The 19,002-nt window shown below is 38.4% G+C and overlaps 2 protein-coding genes and 2 pseudogenes across 3 annotated transcripts; 2 read left to right on the top strand and 2 right to left on the bottom strand.

Moving 5' to 3' along the window:
* Positions 1–1,979: 1,979 nt before the first annotated feature.
* Positions 1,980–4,491, bottom strand: LOC145571538 (exocyst complex component EXO70B1 pseudogene; annotated as a pseudogene).
* An 841-nt stretch (positions 4,492–5,332) lies between these two features.
* On the top strand, positions 5,333–7,810 carry LOC145572758 (PKS-NRPS hybrid synthetase cheA-like). Its single transcript, XM_081631727.1, has 3 exons — positions 5,333–7,130; positions 7,218–7,294; positions 7,361–7,810. Exons 1-3 carry the CDS (start codon positions 5,333–5,335, stop codon positions 7,808–7,810), a joined length of 2,325 nt encoding a protein of 774 aa, XP_081487853.1.
* A 2,455-nt stretch (positions 7,811–10,265) lies between these two features.
* Positions 10,266–10,889, top strand: LOC145571537 (PRA1 family protein B3 pseudogene; annotated as a pseudogene).
* Positions 10,890–11,186: 297 nt separating this feature from the next.
* On the bottom strand, positions 11,187–17,198 carry LOC145571536 (sorting nexin 2B-like). Of its 2 annotated transcripts, XM_081630574.1 has the most exons (6): positions 17,027–17,198; positions 15,759–16,860; positions 15,437–15,646; positions 14,931–15,191; positions 13,448–13,534; positions 11,187–11,720 (listed from the first exon to the last, which is right to left on the bottom strand). In XM_081630574.1, exons 2-6 carry the CDS (start codon positions 16,821–16,823, stop codon positions 11,640–11,642), a joined length of 1,704 nt encoding a protein of 567 aa, XP_081486700.1. In that variant the 5' UTR covers positions 16,824–16,860; positions 17,027–17,198; the 3' UTR covers positions 11,187–11,639. The 2 variants fall into 2 exon arrangements, with proteins under 2 accessions (XP_081486700.1, XP_081486699.1); XM_081630573.1 differs by having other exon boundaries at positions 15,759–17,198.
* Between the last annotated feature and the right edge of the window lie 1,804 nt (positions 17,199–19,002).

The raw sequence follows: 19,002 nt of genomic DNA, 5'->3' as shown, positions 1-19,002 counted from the left end.
AGTACAGACATATATTGGATTGAATATTCTCAGAACTCGCTAACCAGCAAGCCACGTGTAAGAAACTATACCAGATATCTTTGCTCTTTTGTACAATGATAATACTCCACACAAATCTTAATATCTTAAGCATACAAAGATAATGCAAAAAAAAGGCACCAAATTTCTAGGGATTGTGACAGAGAGATGAGTCTAAAATTCATATAGAGGCTTAGGCACAAATGCACAATCATCCTCTTCTCGTATACTGGACGTCTAGACTTCTTTAGTGGTCCCAATATCTCAAAACGAGATCTAATCCTTTCTAACACAATTGAGTGCAAGCTCTTCTGTTGGAGACATTTGAGCGGTTTAGGTATAAGTAGCCTTAGCCCTAACTAGTTGAGAAAGGAACATTCCTAAGAGGCTAAGAGTAATACTAGAAGAACTATGTTCCTCAAAAAAAAAAAAAAAAAAAAAAAAAAAAAAAAAAAAAAAAAAACTAGAAGTACTATGAAGCAAGAGAAATGCAATATGATGCGAGGGAGACGGAGGGGGTACACCGATTGCTTAAACTAGGCCCAGAGTGTCATAATATTATTATATAGCCTAAGGCTCTAATAGAAGTTTGCTTCCAGTTAGCTAATCTACCCTCCACAAACAACAACAGGGCCTCAAAATCTAGGGGATCAAACATGTACAGGGATCAGATGACGGGCCTTTCACAAATTCATAAATCATTTCTCAAAATGCACCTGTTTCCGTAGACCAGAATTCAATATCTACAACCTAGTTACTTGACATGATCAACTCACCCACAAAATTGATTTTGGCCCTGTTTGGTAATTAGCTGGTTTGACTAACTGATTATATTAACTCGTTTGACTAGCCAGTTGTAAATACATGGTTCATGGTTGAGTAAAAGCATTTGGTAAATAACCCCTTATTAGATATTTAGCATATGAAACAACTAATAAGCTAAATGTTCAATAAGCTAATTCCAAAAAGCTCATGTTTTGAGAATTTACAAAAAGAGTTTTTTGAGTCCAAAATGCTCTTTAATAAGCTTTTTACTAAACACTATAATTAACTTTTTGATAATGGTCAAACCACTAATAGGTTCAATAAGCTAAAAACTATCCAAAAAGCACTTTACCATGCATATCTTATGATACTTAACTAAGTACTCTATACTAGCCTTCTCTGGTCATATCATACCTCAGCAAAGACATTATTGATCATACTAGTCTTTCAAGCAAGTCAGTCAAGTCATTGGTGCTAAAAGAGCAATTAGCAATTGAATTTCAATCCCAATAAGTTGTTAGCACAATCTAATTTTTGTCCAATATGATGATCTCTGATATGATAGGTGCAGCACATCATGGGGATCAACTGCTAAAAAGGGAGATTTTGCATCAAGAGACATGGTCTGCAAGATTAAAATCCACTTACAAGCAACTGGACATACAATAATCTAGTTGACTTCAGCAAATGATAAACAAAATCAAGTGACATTAACAGCTGGCTATGCAGATACTTTCTGAGCACTATACAGGCAATATAGTGGAAACTAACCCAAGAATAGAAGGTTGGGCACATGACCCTTTGAAGTTACACAGTTCTGCATTCCCATATCTCCGATGTGTATACTGTATCTCGAACTAGTACTTTCTTAGTGGTAAGATCCTACAAAATCAGCACACATGACTCAAGTTACACATAATGTAAAGGATTTATAGCTCCAGATTGCAGACAAATTAGTAGAATAGAGATAATTCAACTGAGATATCCATCTGCATGTAACAAATAAGCATCTTTCTACCTGTTCTGTAACCCTCAACTTTCTGCATACAGATTTACAGCTTGTATGGTGAAGTAAAGCTCTGACAGCACTTACAGCAGCTCCATGACAGTATATCATTATTGTAAGATAATTTAATGTTACAATAACATGAAAATATAATAGAAAGCAAGCTTTAAAGACTTCCAAGCTCAATAGGTAATAACAGGCAAATAGGAAATTAATTTTGAAGAGCAATTTCTTGCTAACATTACATAATCAAACAGATCCAATTATACACAATCGTACAAAAATGATCAACAAGTCCTTTGTGAAAATCAGAAATTGATGGAATAAAATTTGGCTTTCAAACAAGGTAAAGTAGTACATAAGGGAAAAATCACACATCTATACACCCCAGCGGAAAATCTACCAGCACGCCAAAATTTTACACTCCACAGTGGGGAAACAACTAATTGATCACCAAAATTTTGGAAAAGACCTACCATTTCAATTCACATTTTCATAAATTGATACATTGTTCTAAACCAATACAAACTTGCTTACACTGTTCTACAAAGATACAAACAACATTTTCTGCTCATCAATTCACCACCGTCTTTCATCTCCTTCCACCATTACTATTACCCCGAAACAGCCCATTGTTAATCTGAGCCTCAACATCCTCCACACTATACTTGATATGTTTCTCAGGGTTCCTTCCTGCTTCTGCAGAGTTCTGGAACCTTCCAATGAATATCCGATAAGCAGGCAACAGATTTTGAATAACAGACATCTTCAAATCCTCCCTCAATTGATCATCAAACACGACCCACGAAGATTGAACCTTCAATATCTCCTCAAAGTAAGCATTAAACATCTTAAATCTTTCCTTCAACGGCCTCGAATTCTGGCCCCCATTAGCATTACTCCCACCTCCACTATCCACCTTCAAAACCCCAACCACCTTATTCCAAGTATTCCTCTGATAATTCATCTGAAACTGCCTAACTTTCACACTATGTTTTCGAATCCAATCTTCCCCTAACAACAACCCAAGCTCACTATCCTTAACCTTCTGCACAATGTACCTCCCATTATTCATCATAAACAAAGAACTCAAAGCAGCATCCTTATAAGTCTTTGATTTCGCCTCCAAATTACTCTCTAATAACTCCATAATCCACGCCATTTGAACCGACAACGAGCTCATCCCCGACATCCCTCGGTCTCTCTCCTCCTCAAACACCTGCTCCAACGTCTGCTGAGACTTACACGCAGCTCGAATATAATTCATCACATATCTAGTAATCGGATGAAGCCCGCCACCAGGTACCGGGTTTTTCGCCGGATCACGTCTAATCAAATTCTCCAATTCCATAAAAATCCCTCCAATTGCTTCCCCAACCCTCTTCCAAATTGCCACAGCTTCATTCCTCAGAAAAACACAATACTGATCAGAAAACAATATCTCAAACTCCGGAATCAAATCCCTCAGAGTCTCATAAACATCAAGCACTTTAAACAATCTCTCCGGAGATCGGCTCGAAATCGCGACCGCATCGGCGAAATTCAACAGCTGAATAGCCGAACCACGGCAAACCTCCATAAAAGCAAAATCAGAAGTCGACGGAAACCCGAAGAAAATACGATCACAGAGACGCCTCTCAGAAGGAAACAAAATCCGAAGAGAGAAAACCGCCGATTTACACCACCGCTCAATCTCATCCTCAAGCTCCGGCCATGGAAGCTTCTGGACTTCATCAGTACTCAATTTCTGCAACCCTAACCTCGACAAACTCTCTTCTAGAAACTCCCTCCGGCACGCGCTGTACACGTGCGAACACTCTCTTCCGTACTCCACCAACACCATTCGCCTCGCAATTTCATGGAGATCGTTGATCGTCGACGCCGGCAAAGCGTCGATAACGATGTTAAAATCCGTCACCGGATGCGCCACCGGAATATCACCGCCGCCGTCATCTCCGCCGTAACATCCGCCGTCATCGGAGTCGGAATCCGACGATTCACGAGTCAAATCGAAGGAATCAGCACCTCGTTGAATCAAACCACGAAATTCCTCTTCCAGCTTGAAAATCGCCGATTGTAGCAGCTCATCCGCGCGATCCAGCGTCACTGCGAGCGCCTTGTTGTCGCGCGCAAGAGGAGCGAAGTCGCGGATTGTTGTGATCAGCTCGTCGAGAACTTCGAGGAAGGCGGAGGAGTCGGCAGGGTCAAACCATAGTGGACGGTCAGAGGAGAGAGAATGTGAGATCTGAGCTTCGAGTGAAGTTAAGCATTCTTCCAAGGTAGCAACCGCTGACGACGGTTTTTCGACGGATTTAGGGTGGTTTTCCGGCAACATATTGTCGGAAACCGGTGATAATTTATCGCGAGAAAATCGGCCGTCGAAAGTGGAGAAAATGTTAAAAATATCGTCGGTCATAGAATTGGAATGACCGAGAGATTTCGCAATTTGGCGTGCAACTGCTATCAATTTCTCTTCTCCATTGATGTTGTTATCAGCCATAATTAAAAGATTAAGTATAAATAAATAAAATAAAATTGTGGTCACATCAAAAAAAAAAAGAAATTCGGACAAATTCAAAGTGAGATTTTAGTGGTAGTAGAATAATCAAAGTGATAGTGTAAATTAGGGTTTATAATTGAAAAGATGAACGCGGAAATTGAAGGAATTGGGGAAGAATAATAAAGGGGGTTGTTATTTAACGCCCACAAATTACTCAAAACGCCCGCAAAATTACAAAATAATTACGATATTACCCTTAACTCTATTTCTTACCCTCTTCAACTCTATTTCTTATCTTCCATCCCTTTCATAACTCTAACTCTCAAAATCGAGCTAAAGTAAACTCTACCACCACCGAACACCGCCACGGTTACCACCATCAACACCACCGCCAGTACCACCAACACCCAACACCACTACCACCACTACCACTACCACCACCACCACCACTATCGCCACCCGGTTACATGTCGGAGGCGGAAAGCAGGGTGTCCACCCCGCCGGACCCACTTGGTGAGGTAAATTTTTAATTTTTGTCGCCGAAAATGTACAAAACCGCCCGAAAAAACCGGTTTGACCATGGTCAAAACGCCCAGGAAAAGCGGTTTGACCATGGTCAAACCTCCTAGGACAACCGGTTTTACCGTGGTCAAAACGGGTTTTCTATTATTATTATTATTGTTATTATTTCTACTACTATTATTGTTATTTTTATGATAAGTAGAACTAAGTTGTGATCATTGTTGTGATTATTATGTTTTTTATTTCCATTATTATCATGGTTATTATGCTAAATTTCATGTTATTTCTTTGTTTAGGCGTCATTGCCGGATTATGGGGGTGATGGAGTTGACTACAGTGCAGTCTTTATAACGTCAACGATGTTCCCAACTTTTGAAGAGGCCTTTGAATGGGCTCAAAACATCTCTATTGGTTGCGGCTTTTTCCTTACAAAGTCTTCGTATAAGACACAACGAGATGGTCGGCCGGTCAAGTATCTGAAGTGCGATCGTGCCCATAGAAATACAGCCGAAGACAAGGATATGGAGAATGCTGTACGAAAAAACACAAAAAGAAAGGGTATCAAATGTCCTTTTCGGATCAAGATCACATGTGTGGTAGATGATCTTGGGTGGCAAATAATTCCTGTATCTGGTTTGCATGGCATGCACAACCACCCTATGATGGTTTATCGAGAGGGTCATCGACAAGTGAGTGGTTTAAGTCCGGCTGCGAAGCAATTGGTTCGACAAATGAGTTCAGCATGTGCTAAACCTAGTAACATAATGGCAGCTGTGAAAGATGCGTATCCCAATGAGAACCCTAACATGAGGCACATCTACAATTTCAGAAGTCGTTTAAGGGTTGATGATAGTGAAGGGAGAGATGTCGTAAACCAGTTTCTTCACTTGGCCAACGAGCACAAGTACGTTAGTTGGGTAGCTGCTGACCCCGACACACGTGTTGTCACCCATGCCTTTATGGCACATCTAGAGATGGCGAATATGTTGCGGACTTATCCACATGTCATAGGGATGGATTCCACATACAAGACAAACAGGTACAACATGGCGTTCTTCGAGATTGTTGGGGTCACACCGACAAACCAAAACTTTTTGATCGGGTATGCTTTAATGAAGACAGAGTCTTATGAGAGTTACAAGTGGGTGTTGGAGAAATTGAAGCTGTATATGGGTTTTGAAGTGACTCCTACTGCGATTCTAACTGATCGAGAGTTGGGACTGTTGAAGGCGGTGAAAGAGGTATTCCCAGACACAGCTCACTTGTTATGTAGATGGCATATCAACAAAGATGTGTTGGCCAAGGTATACCATTTGTGTAAGAAAGATATGGTGTTAGCTGAGAAATTTAGAAATGGGAGGTGGTCAAAACTCATGAATGCAACAACTGAGGCTGAGTATGAATTTGAGTTGCGTCAAATGAGGGATACTTGGGGAAGATCATGGCGTACCATTGTGGATTATGTGGAAAAAACTTGGCTTGTACACAAGGAGAAGTTTATCCTGGCATGGACGAATCAGGTGTTGCACTTTGGCAACGTGAACACGTGTAGGGTGGAGAGCCAACATTCTGTGCTTAAACAATGGCTCGGTAGTTCCAGAGGGTCGTTGGATTCAATATTCAGTCGTGTGCACCGCGCCACAGAGGGTCTGCTTATTGGAATTCGTCATCATTTGGAGGACTCCAGACGACAAATTGGAGTGGAGTATAGGGGCATGCCGTTGCACAATCTCAGTGGCCATATGTCCTTCCACGGTCTCAAAATTCTGAAGCAGGAGGTGACCAGGATGAGAGAGTTATCTGATGATGTGTACGAGCGATGTGGTTGTGCGTTGTTGATGACACACGGCCTACCATGTGCTTGTACCATATATACCTCGATTCAGGGTGGCACGGGTTTATATTTGGATCAGGTCCATTCTTTTTGGAAGACTCTCGTCATTGGGGATGGTGTAGGCATTCATACTTTTGCTGATGAGTCGGAACAGGACACTGCGCAATTTAGATCCCTAGTTGATGAGGTTCTACAACGCGACCCCGGTTTTGTGCGGAGTGTGAACCGAGTGTTGTTTGCGGAGCTTCACCCTGAAGAAGGAGATTACGAAGAACCTGAGATAAACGAGACAACCAGGGGTCGACCACAAGGCCAACAGTGGTCGTCGTCTACTAGACGGGATGCAAGTGGGTTCGAGCACATTCCGAGCAATCGTAGTCGTGGTCGTGCTCGTGGGCGAAGTCGTGGTAGAAGCAGGGGTCGTTCTACATCCAGCTCCGGTCGTGGAATATCAAATGAATCTGTAAACATGAGGACGTCACCTGGTATAAATTGTTATTATTATTAATATTTTTGTACATTACGTAATGAATGGCGAATATGTAATTAATGCGTTGATGATGTATTTACAGGTAATCAGATGAACATCGACGAGTTTTTGTACGTCGATTGGTTTCCAAATGTCATGTTGCCGTATTTGGAAGGATGGGTAGACCCTATCGGTGATGGCAACTGCGGATTTCGTTGTGTTGCATAATTCTTTTGGGGTAACCAGGAGGAATGGATATTGGCCAGGACTGTGATTGCGAATGAGATAACCAGGCATCCTAACGTCTACTCGTACATTTACGGTGATCAATTGGAAAATGAGGTTCGTCGTATCACGTGGACTGGTGGTAGGTGCACAGGCGATCATTGGATGGCAGTGTTTCAAGACTTGTTCCCGATCGCAAATCTGTTCAACGCTGTCATTATGCTATTCGGTACAGGCATAAATGGTGTAGGTGTGTATCCATGCATCACTGTGTTACCGTGGAGTGCCCCGTCCACTTCCACGGGCCCGAGTAGGGAGCTTGCACTACTAACGGTGGGGAACTATCACTACGTGCAGTTGCAAATGTCTCCTAATTTCCCTGTTCCCCCAATAGTCGGATTTTGGTATGACGTTCGTGAATTTAGCGTCCAAGATTGGGACCAACGATATGCAAGTAGGATAGAAACATAGCATAATATTAATAGAAATTCTACTTGTAATTAAAAACGCAATTTAAATTCCAGTTCTAATTAGTTTTTAATTACAATTTTAGTTATAATTAAAAATTACATTAAATTCTATTACATTCTCATCATTGCATCCCACGCCGCAATAAGCTCCTGGGCCTCAACCACTGTTGGGGTGACCTCACCGCCCGTGTCTGCAATGAATCGCCGAATCACATGCATGGAACGACCCATCCACTGCAAAATACAAAGCAAATAATCATAACGTATAATATTTTGTACAATAATAAAATAATACAATGATACACTTCATAAAATACTTACGTAATCAGTGTTAGTCCTCTCTGGATATGCTATTAATATATAAACTAAAATTTACCAAATAAATTAATTAAACTCAACATAAAATATAAAACTATATTAGTTGATTATCTAAACATACACCTAATTATTTTAAAATTCAAATACACAAATACATTATTTTATTTCTAAACATAAATTTAATAAAGCTACACATATAAAAAAACAAACATATACAATATCATTTTTTTCCTAAACATATAATTAATAAAGCTAAACATATACGAACATATTATTTAATTTCTTATACATAAAACGTGAACTTAAATTAAACAAATATATATAATTAATATTTTTTTAAATTATACATAAAACGTGAACTTCAAATAAATATTTTTTTTTTTACTAAACAAATATTAAAATTAATCTAAACAATTAATAAACAAATATATTATTAGTATAAATTTAAATTAAAAAATAAATAAATAATTTAAATTCCAGTGCTCAAACCGCTCAAGATATCCGGTTTGACCATGGTCAAACCGCCCAGTGAAAACGGTTGACCGTGGCCAAACCGGATTTCCTGGGCGGTTTGACCATGGTCTAAACGCCCATGAAATCCGTTTCGACCACGGTCAAACCGCCCAGGGAATCCGGTTTGGCCATGGTCAAACTGTTTTCACTGGGCGGTTTACCGTGGTCAAACCGGATATCTTGAGCGATTTGACCATGGTTAAACCGCCTATTTTGGGCGATTCGGTCAAGCGTTAAAAAAAAACGAACCTGCTCCTCCGGCACGCCGTCTTCCTCCCTCGACCGTCCGACGTTCTTCGTCCTCGGCATCTTGGCGGTTCTCCGGTGGTGCTTGTGGTGGTGGTGGTAAGGGGGTTGGGTGTTGGTGAAAGTGGTGGTGGTTTTTTGTTTTTTTGGTTTGAAGGGAGTTGAAGAGAATGGTTTAGGGTAGAGTGGTTCAAGGGTAGAGTGGTAATTTCGTTGTAATTTTGCGGGCGTTTTGAGTAATTTGCGGGCGTCAAATAGCAGTTGACATAATAAAAAGAGGAAAGTGTGAGGAAAATAGAAAGGGATAGTTTTTTTTTTGGTATTTTGTTTTTTCGAGTTTTCCCACTGTTTTGGTGTGTTTTAGTTGGCCGTGTAAAAAGGTAAGTTTATCGTTGTTTTCTTGTTTTTGGATAATGTGGTGTTTAATATTATTGCTTAGTCAGCATTTTCTAGATGATTATACTCCTAGTAATTAATTAATTCTCCCATTCTTGATCCCCTATGAAAATTGCGTCACAAAGTACTCGTGTTTGTTTATTGTTTATCATGAATTTTCCAATACTTCTTTTGTTTTGTACACACGGTCACAATTATTTTGAGGTTAAATATTATACTTTTGATCGAAATTTTCCATTCATACATATTTTTACATGATACCTATTTAAATTTTTGTCCCAATAATTAGTTCTTACATATAAGATTGTCGATTAAAGTATTTTGATTACGTCAATGATGGCCCCTCATTTAAAAAGTCTCAAATTTTGATATTCATTTTGTTTTAGTCACGTTATCTAAATTTTCATGTCTTAGGCACTTGTAATTTAAACATTAACTTTCTAATTTTAACTTTAGGATAAAATTTAAAATCTAGATCTCCAACGTATTTAGAACAATCGTAATTCAATGTGCACTGGAGATGAGCCTGAGGTGAGGTCATGTGTAGCTAGTTTTGTAAAATGAAAGTAGTATTGAAGCTTAAAGCCTCGATTATATTATCAATGGGCCAGGCTCAAAAGCCCAAACATGTTCTGACACAACCCAAGGATCAAACTTGGGCCTAAGCAGCATACACAACAGTTGGCCCATTCAACTTTGCTTGTCGTCTCTTTACTAGTTTTTGAAGCAACATATGCAAGTTGGTGCAATGGTCAACCTTTTACATGCATGCTTTCCTACTGATGCATATGCAATACTAGTGTTGTAACTGATGCCACAAGCAAAGGGAGATAAGTTACCATTTCTTCAATCAACCATTTTTCACGTTATAATTCCTCCATTAATCAACAATCTTTTAAGAATACTACTTTGAATACATTCAAACATCCTATCAACAAGTCTTAGCTCAAGTTTTTGCTTCTGAAACATCATATTCATATCCCATGTCCTCCCCTCTGTTACTCCAGATCCCAAAGAGTGTTTCTCTATCTCCCCCATTCCGCAACTTTATCTCTCGCATTGGCAATTCGATCTACCGTGCATACTCTCGACAACGCCCATGGTCAGAACTCTTTGAATATGCTGCATGTTCTCGTCCTTGTTCGTTCTCTGATGCCACAACAAGGATCCGTAAGAATCTTTCCTATTTCGGGATCAACTACCTTACACTCCTTGGTGGTTTGCTTGCTTTTTCTCTATTGTCTCACCCGCTCTCCCTCATTACTCTCCTACTTCTCCTTTCTGCTTGGATCTTTTTTTACTTCTTTAAACCATCTGAGCAGCCATTGATCATCTTTGGCCGCACACTATCAAACAGTGAAATACTAGCCATCTTGGTGAGCGCCACAATTGTTGTGATGTTCTTTACCAGTGTTGCATCTTTGCTGATTTATGCTACACTAATTAGTGTGGCTATTGTGTGTCTTCACGGTGCTTTCAGAGATCCAGCAGATCTATTTCTCGACGCACAAGATGGAACTTATTCGTCCAGTTTCTTTTCTATTGCTAATGCTGCTTCAATCACATCGGCTCATGCCTCTATGCGTGATGCTGTTTCCATAGTCTAGAATCTGATTTCAGATCTCATTATCTCAATGCTTCTCAGTTATTAGGGTATTAGAACATGTAACTGATGTAAGCTTCATTAGATGTAAGAGTTGTTATGCCCAACATCATTAAAAAAAAAAAAAGAGTTGACCCATACTTCATATTATTATAGGTCTCATTTCTATTCTATAAGTTCTAAATAATACAGTAGATTTTTTAACTTTTCCATCACCCTTTAAAATGACTATTTCACCTTGATTCTACAAAAATGACCACAGCAAATAGGACTAAAAATCGTTTCACAGCAAAGCACGCAGTTGCAATATTAGTAACAGGTTTGACTTCCCTTCATAACCGGGCAGAAAAATCTAGCCAAAGAAGTCAATAACGAATCCACAAGTAATCAACTACCAACAATATACGAAGTACATCTCAACACTGAAAGTAAAACACAATGGAATTGATCAGAATGCCCTTGTTGAAAATCAGGCCATCCTTGTAATTTCTTATTAGTATGTCAGATGTTCAAAATGTAATCAGGCTAAAAAAATAATCCTGCCATGCGTGGAACTTTTTTTTTTACAGGGTTTACAGAACAAATTCCAGTGAACACATCAACTGATCTGAGTTCCTAAAAGCTATATTATGGGCTCCCATTTTTCTGTGTGTGATATGAACTTGTTTTGTCCTTGATTAGACAGTGGGAAGTAAAAATATGGAACACACAAGAAGAAACTCTTTTTTTGCGTTACAGCTATATACTCTTACACTTAGGAACTATCTTTCACATATCCTCTGGTATCTTCTGCAACCTTTGACCACAGATTAGCCATTTTCTCAGCAGAGCTTACCTATTCAAATCACAACAATAAACATTGTCTCAGACCATAACTTTGCGTGGCAGTTCAAAGCCATAAAAATAAATTGATGCAAGAACATAAGACACGTTGTGAATGAGTCATTCAAATCACTGACTGAAATTCAACAAGTATATATTTTTCTATCACCACCATGGCTCCCCTCACACCCCAGCCATACAAAAGCAACTCCAAAAGCCATTTACAAACCTCCCCCACCCCCCACCAACACCAAACCCCCCAATGAAAAGCAAAAGGGCAGCAACATTGATTTATATAGCCATTTACCATCCCAAAAATCATTTACAGCCTATACCATCAACAGCACATCATTAGTTCTGTAATATACGGCTCCCACCAGGCAATCAATATGATCAATAACATACTCCATAATCCACACTCATATGGCTACATGCATCCCCTAATCTACTATCATTTGGAGAAAAAGAATGTCCTTTCAAAGTGGAAGGGAATAGGTGAAATACCAGATGCTCAGACTGGTACAAAAGCAAGCTATGCTTGGACATAGAGACAAACAGATCACGTGCTCATCTTTGCAGAATTGGAGCAAATCGAACAAAGTATAAAGATCTTAAAACAAAAGGGTATATTGTGTATTGACAAGGAGAAGATAATTCATTCGTAGTCCTCGAATCAGACTGCAAACAGAGCAGCAGCCAGATGTAATCATCCAAAAAAAAAAAAACAAGATTGTCTACAAGAGTACCCAACAATGACCCTGGAGAAGAGGCGGGGGCATGTATGGTCATCTGCTGACTTCTTTGAAAAATGCTGTTCTTCCTCTTACTACTAGAACTAGAAGCTCTGTACTACTTGCCAGTTTGCTACTTAAGCTTAACAATAATGCTTTGGACAATGAATCTACCAGAAGAAACCTCTTCCTCTAAATTCTGGTCTTGACATCTTTAATGGTGAGCAGGATCAAAAGAATACAAAACACACTTCTCTACCTTTAACTGTGAGATCCAACGTTGAATCAAAAGCCTTGAGAATTAAAACTCCAATTATGAGACTCCATGAGTCCCAGACTTTCATATTATGTGCAACAAAGGTCTTGGGCATGGACTCCTAGGCAAAATTTGTTTGTGAGTGTTAAATGGAGAGAGAAAGATAGAGATGCATGTGATGAGGGGAGAGATAGAAAGACATGAAAACTTTAAAAGGAAAGAGTATTTGTTGCACACTTGAACATAATGTGTAGCAACCATTTTTAGTAAATGTTGCACATAATATGACACTGAGGTAGTATTAGATGATCAATACAGCAAACAAAGAAAAGACGATCTGGCCAAGATTTCGCAGCCCCTCATCCATTTACTGCTTAGTTCAGGTGAGGATTTCTTTACAGGACCAAACTGCTTCTGAAAACAAAGAGTGAAAAGCTCTTACAATGAAAGCCTCCCAATTTAGCATCTCTCTCCTAAACATAACCCATTTGAGCACCCAGATACTAAAGTGATTGCACCTTTTCATAGGGTTCAAAAAAATACCCTCTCAGCAGTGAGGAGGGTATGACTATATAGTGTACATCTGAAATCCAAAATGTGCACCAAGTGATAAATTTCGAGTTTCTGAAACCTAATTTATCCCATGCAAAGCAAGAAAGACAAGGGGTAATGAAACAGAGTATCATCACACTCAACAAAAAAATATAACAAAATCAAAATTACACATTACAGGGAAGAGCAAGGAGGACCTACCTGATCATTTACAAACCCCTTCAACATTTTCAGAAAATCAGTATGTTTTTCCCTTTCGAGTCTTTCAAGTTCAGTCCTATTATTTTCCTGCAGATATACCAGCCTTGTTTTAGTCTCAACAATTATTATGGTTAGGAAAACAGTAATACTACAAACAGTTTACCCAACAAATTTGTTACAAGAATATTAAAATGAGAGCATGTATCTAACTGGGCTGAGTATTTGGAAACTTATAAATGAGACAACCCCAAGCTGAAAAATTTAAAAAGATGTAATGAAATTCTCTAGACTATCATGGTGTACTCTACAAATTTCTTAAGCTGTGACATCCCAAAAACCCACAGACTGCATGTTTCACATGGATAGTGTGGTATGGAGAACCTCATCTCTTATACTAAACAAGCCATTAAAAAGTAAAGCCACTGTAGATCTTACTGACAAACAAAACAGATGCAAATCAGAAATCAGAACACAAAATACCATCAAACTGCAAAGGGGCCACCTAGTGTTGTATACAATATGATTAGTCAATAACTTCTTCTAAAATAACAAACCACCATATTTCACCAAGATTCTCAGTGATATAGTCATATAGATTATAGCTTCAGAAATCATTGGTCATCCAGAAATTTTAACTACAGAACTATAACTCTCATCAATGATTGGTACATAAGGAGACAATGACCAACATTTGCCTCTGGAAACCTTTAATTCTCCAGCCCTAGTACCATCTTCACCATGTCTGAGAGCATCGTAACTAGATAGAATGATAGATAACATCACAATTGTAACCTGCTTCTCCAGTAAAAGACCACAAAGAGAATTCAAAATTTCAATCTTCAACCATGACCACAAACAACATACCCATATAGATAAACTACAACAGCGTCCTTCTCCAGAACAGGACCACAAAGCGAATTTAAATTCATTGCTTTTCTTCATCACTGGTTCCAACCCCTACCTTACGGCATATAGTCCTTTAAAATCATAACTACTTTTCATCAATGGTTACAATACCTACTTTACTACCTACAAGTCCACATTCCAAATTGAATCAAACTGGGCAAAACTAACAAATTTCTCACAAGATAACCACCACTTTCACAGAGCATCAATTAGATATTCTTCACCACTAGGCCAAGCCTACCAAAAATATTTAAGCAGAATAAAACATTGCTTGCTGAAACAATCAGCAAGACCACTGCTGCAATGCACTAGAAACGGTAGTTCTACAAAAGAAATCATGAAATACACTCAATAAATCTAAAGGGGGAATGATTAGAAATTCTGGAAGCTGTTAAATAGCTGAAGCCACATAAGAATGCAAGATGTTTGATTCAAAGGGCAACATGCAAAGCTGGTAGCTACGCGACAAGGTACAGATATAACATGCACTTAGCTGTACGCAATGCTAGTTTATATGGAAATTGTTTAATTCCAATGAGCAACTTAACTTGGACCATGATTTAGACTGATTCCATACCTTAATTCGCTCATACTCTCTGACTGCATAGTTTTTCGAGTCTTCAGTGATTTTCATGGTTTCCTTTAACTCTTCCAGCTTGTGATTTCTGGTCTTATCACCACCAAAGACTCTAGATGATGCAGCCTCAAGTTTGTCAGCTTTCGATTGCAAAGAGGATACCTCTGATAGAAGTGTCTGAACAGTCAACAACGCATTTGCACGATCTGAATATGCATTGTGAGCAGCTAACATAGCTCCAAGATATCCATGAAGGGTTTCCTGCACAAAAACAAGCAAGTTATCAGCATAATTTTAAGGCATCTAAGCTCTTTAACTGTACAAACTACAAAGCCTATGATTGGAATGATTTTTTCTAGATAGAGTTTATGCATTAGAAAAAGTCAGTAAATAGGCACCAGAGGACAGCTTTTATATGTCCAAAATTGATTGTCAAGCAAAACCCCAGAAATATAGAAACTGCAGTAAGCCAATAAGCATTAATTAAAAGGCAGAATAGGAGATACCAGGTTCTTCACTGTTTTAGCATTTAACTCCCTATACATTCTGCTGCCTCTGACAGTAGCTGTTGCTATGTTCTTCATTTCAGCGGCACGTTTCCATTGAGTATCAAGAATTGCTGCCTCATTCTCAAATTTTGTCAGCTTGATAAATGATAACCCCAACTCTCCCATTGTATCTCCCATATCTTGCTGAGCTTTGACAAGCGATTCAGCCTGTAAATAATTAGATAGCTAAGCATTAGGAAAGGAAGACTTCTGTAAATCATTATAAATGAAAGTGTGAGAAACCAACGAGTAACAAAAGAAGTTGAAAATGCAAATTGACCTGCTTAGAAACATCCGTGAGGCGGGTTTCGAAATCAAAGAGCTTTTCTTTCTTCTCCATAAACTCCTTGTCTTCCTCAACAGCTGATGGCCTCGAATTTCCCCAGTCATTTGTGACAGACTGCTTTAGCTCTCTAAACAACCTCAGCAAATCCCTTCCTCCTTTAGCAGGCTGAACTGCCTCATGTGGAGTGACAAGACTCCTAGAATCCCCAAATAATTGTTTTGGTAAATTAACAGCCCCATCTAGCATCCTCGATGCTACATCGGTGCTCGTCTGCAAGGGAAGCTTCCCCTGCACTTGCAAAAACATTCTCAACTCTTCACTCGTCCTAATGACAGGATGAGCAGCTAATTTCCTCAAATACTTCTCCAATGCCACTCTTCTCTGCTCAACAAACTCCTGCTTGTGCATCACTTGACTCTCCACTACACTCTTATCAGGCCTAGGAGGTATAAAAAACCCTCTATAAGACTCCGATAACCTATCAGCTAATGTCACAACATCCCTAAACCTCCTCCTAACATTAAACTCCGACCCACCAAACCCGCGCACATTAGTCTTTGTAGTGATCAAATAAGTCACATAAGTGTTTCCCCCAGGAACAATCGAATTTGACGATAACTCCTGCTCTTTCTGGGGGTTCGAAATCTTAATATTCAAATAATCAGAACCCAAAGAACTCAACGAATCCGAACTACTCCCCGAATTCATTTTCGGGCTCCCAACCCCATTGGCACCCCCACCATTAACTCCCCCAGTAATTGGACTATCAAACACATCAGAGTAATCAGAATCCTCAAAATGCGAGCTAAAATCAACATCTTTATTTCTAATTTGATCCTCCTCTTGTAGAGGAGACAACAATGGATCTGAATCAACAGTTTCCGCCACAATCGAGGACGATAAAGGATGATTATTATGCGAATCAGATAAAGTAGTCAAAACACTCTTATAATTAGCAAACGATTTAGAAGATGATAATGGATCATCCAAAACTAGGGTTTCCATTTCTTCGTTAGGAGCAAGAGGATGGGCTCCCTCTTCATTCTCAGAGCCCATCATTTTCTTCCCAATTAATCACCTTATCCTCCAAATCAAACTTAAATCAAAAAAAAAAAAAAAAAAAAAAAAAATCAGCAAAATCAAAATCCAAAAAAAAACCCTAAATTCCACAAAAATCCCAAATCAATCAAAACAACTACAATCAACTGAAATTCAAAATTTAATGCTACAATGAGAGATCAGTGAGCTGCGAGATTACGAACCCGGAGAGAGAAACAGAGAATTGAACCGATTATTGAGGAGAGAGGAAGAGTTCGCCGGAAAACGACGATCGACGGCGGAAGAACGGGGGTTAGAGAAGGTGGTGCATTGAAATTCCGGTGGATTAAAATTTGGTTAAAGGAGAGAGAAAATTTAAGGCGTATAAAGACGACGACCCGCGAAGAAGTTTGCACATGACATAAACAGACTATTAACTATTTATTGATTACAAAATAGTACTTGTACCTTTTTCCTAACCCATATTATGGACAAATTTAGGATAATTTTTTGTTTTTTTTGGCAATGTGGATGATTTTTTTGGTTTAGATTCGTTCGTGGTAGTTGCTTCTGTACAATACACACGTTACTAGTAACTAATCACTTTAGTCTCTCTTCTTAAAGGATATTAGATTAAGCGTGATTTGCTTTTTATATTGTGGTTAGTATAAAAATGAAGTTTAAAAAACTTGTTGTAAAGATTTTATTTCTTATCCTTGATTGTAATTAGGGTAATGCTTTTTCTTTTCTTAATGCGTAGTATTATATTTTGCTCATTCTTTTCAGTTTAAAATGCAATCAATTTGTAGGGTTGCCTATCATGAAACATATGCTCTTGGATTTCATAAAATTAGGTAATTATCAAAGAAGTATTGATCTAACTTAAGAGGGATGATCATGTGAGAGTGAAGGGTAGCTTAAGTAGTGGTTAGAGCTTTAAGCTACCCCTCCCGATTTCAAGTGATCAGTTTATAATTAAATGGTAAACTCTCTCCTAATTAAACTTATATTATTTAATTAATTTGTGGAATTGAGTTAATCTAGTTGCTTAAGTTAGTGTACCTGACCCAAATACACTAATATTGTGTTATTTTTCGAGTTGTATATCTATGGTGTGTGAGCTTCTCGTAACAAGTATGATGTTTTTCTTAAGGAGTTAAAAAATTGGTGGTGGTGGCAAGAGGAAGTACTACTAGCTGCAAACTAATATTCACAATGCATTAAACAAATTCATAGCAAGGTCGAGAGTAACTATAGCCCACTACCAGATATGGTCCATATCAAGTACTTTTTTTTTTTTTTTTTTGGTTTTTGTTTATACTGTAATTATTGATCAATGTACTCTTATTGCTGATTTTATACCGTTATTTTTTATTCTATTCTGTTATTATTCCAACGAGATTTTCAATGAAAAAAGAGGGAAAAAGAAAAGAGCGTATTTTTGTTATACTATTATTATTAATTTTGTACTGTTATTATTGATTTTTATACTGTTTTCGTCCCTTGATATGAACCATACCGGCTAGCGGCCCATCACATCGGCGAGAGAAGACTGCAACATGTGGAATCATTGTAACAATATCAATACCACTATTTACAAAGATCAAAACTATTCTTAAGTGCATTTACTACGACATGCATGTACTACTTATGATACTAGCTTCGTCTTGACACTCCACCCTACATGGTAATGCTTATACTCGGCCTAAAGTAAATACACATTAATTACGCGTTTAAAGTACCTTTGTAGACGACGTGGTAACAGTTGTAGAGGTATAAAAAACTGACCCGATCGACTTAAACAAAACCCGATTCAGACTTTGACTTGTATAGATATAGGTAGAATTTGTTAAATACACCTGAGTGTACCATACACCTGAACTTAGATATAAGAGTAATAATTAAGCACGCATGACTCAAATTTAAAATAGATCCAACGTGATCTCATCAAAACTAACATAACCATCCAATTTTATTTTTTTTTTTTATTTTTTTTTTGGTGTTCTACCCGATTCACCCTTTGGGCTAATCCGGATTCGGGGATCAGTTATGGGTGGTTATGTTCCATTCCCTTATCAATTGTAATCCCAATCACCATTACACCAACAACCAATTGATTCGTAACTATCCGAATTGATACCTATAATCTATAGAGATTGATTACGGAGTATAAGAGAGGATTTTCTACTTGGCCCGAGCC

This window comes from Chenopodium album, chromosome 12 (genome assembly GCF_948465745.1).
Source record: "Chenopodium album chromosome 12, dcCheAlbu1.1, whole genome shotgun sequence".
In the NCBI taxonomy this organism is placed as follows: Eukaryota; Viridiplantae; Streptophyta; class Magnoliopsida; order Caryophyllales; family Amaranthaceae; genus Chenopodium; species Chenopodium album.
This window is presented reverse-complemented; position numbering and strand designations above follow the sequence as displayed.

Bases quoted from the DNA above. Each gene is read 5' to 3' on its own strand.
- LOC145572758 (XM_081631727.1), top strand. From the start codon at position 5,333: ATGGAGAATGCTGTACGAAAAAACACAAAAAGAAAGGGTATCAAATGT. The intron at 7,131-7,217 runs GTATAAATTGTT...ATGTATTTACAG, and splicing joins AAACATGAGGACGTCACCTG to GTAATCAGATGAACATCGAC. The intron at 7,295-7,360 runs GTAGACCCTATC...TGGGGTAACCAG, and splicing joins TGCCGTATTTGGAAGGATGG to GAGGAATGGATATTGGCCAG.
- LOC145571536 (XM_081630573.1), bottom strand. From the start codon at position 16,823: ATGATGGGCTCTGAGAATGAAGAGGGAGCCCATCCTCTTGCTCCTAAC. The intron at 15,192-15,436 runs GTATCTCCTATT...GTTTTTGTGCAG, and splicing joins CTAAAACAGTGAAGAACCTG to GAAACCCTTCATGGATATCT. The intron at 13,535-14,930 runs GTATGGAATCAG...GTATATCTGCAG, and splicing joins GAGAGTATGAGCGAATTAAG to GAAAATAATAGGACTGAACT.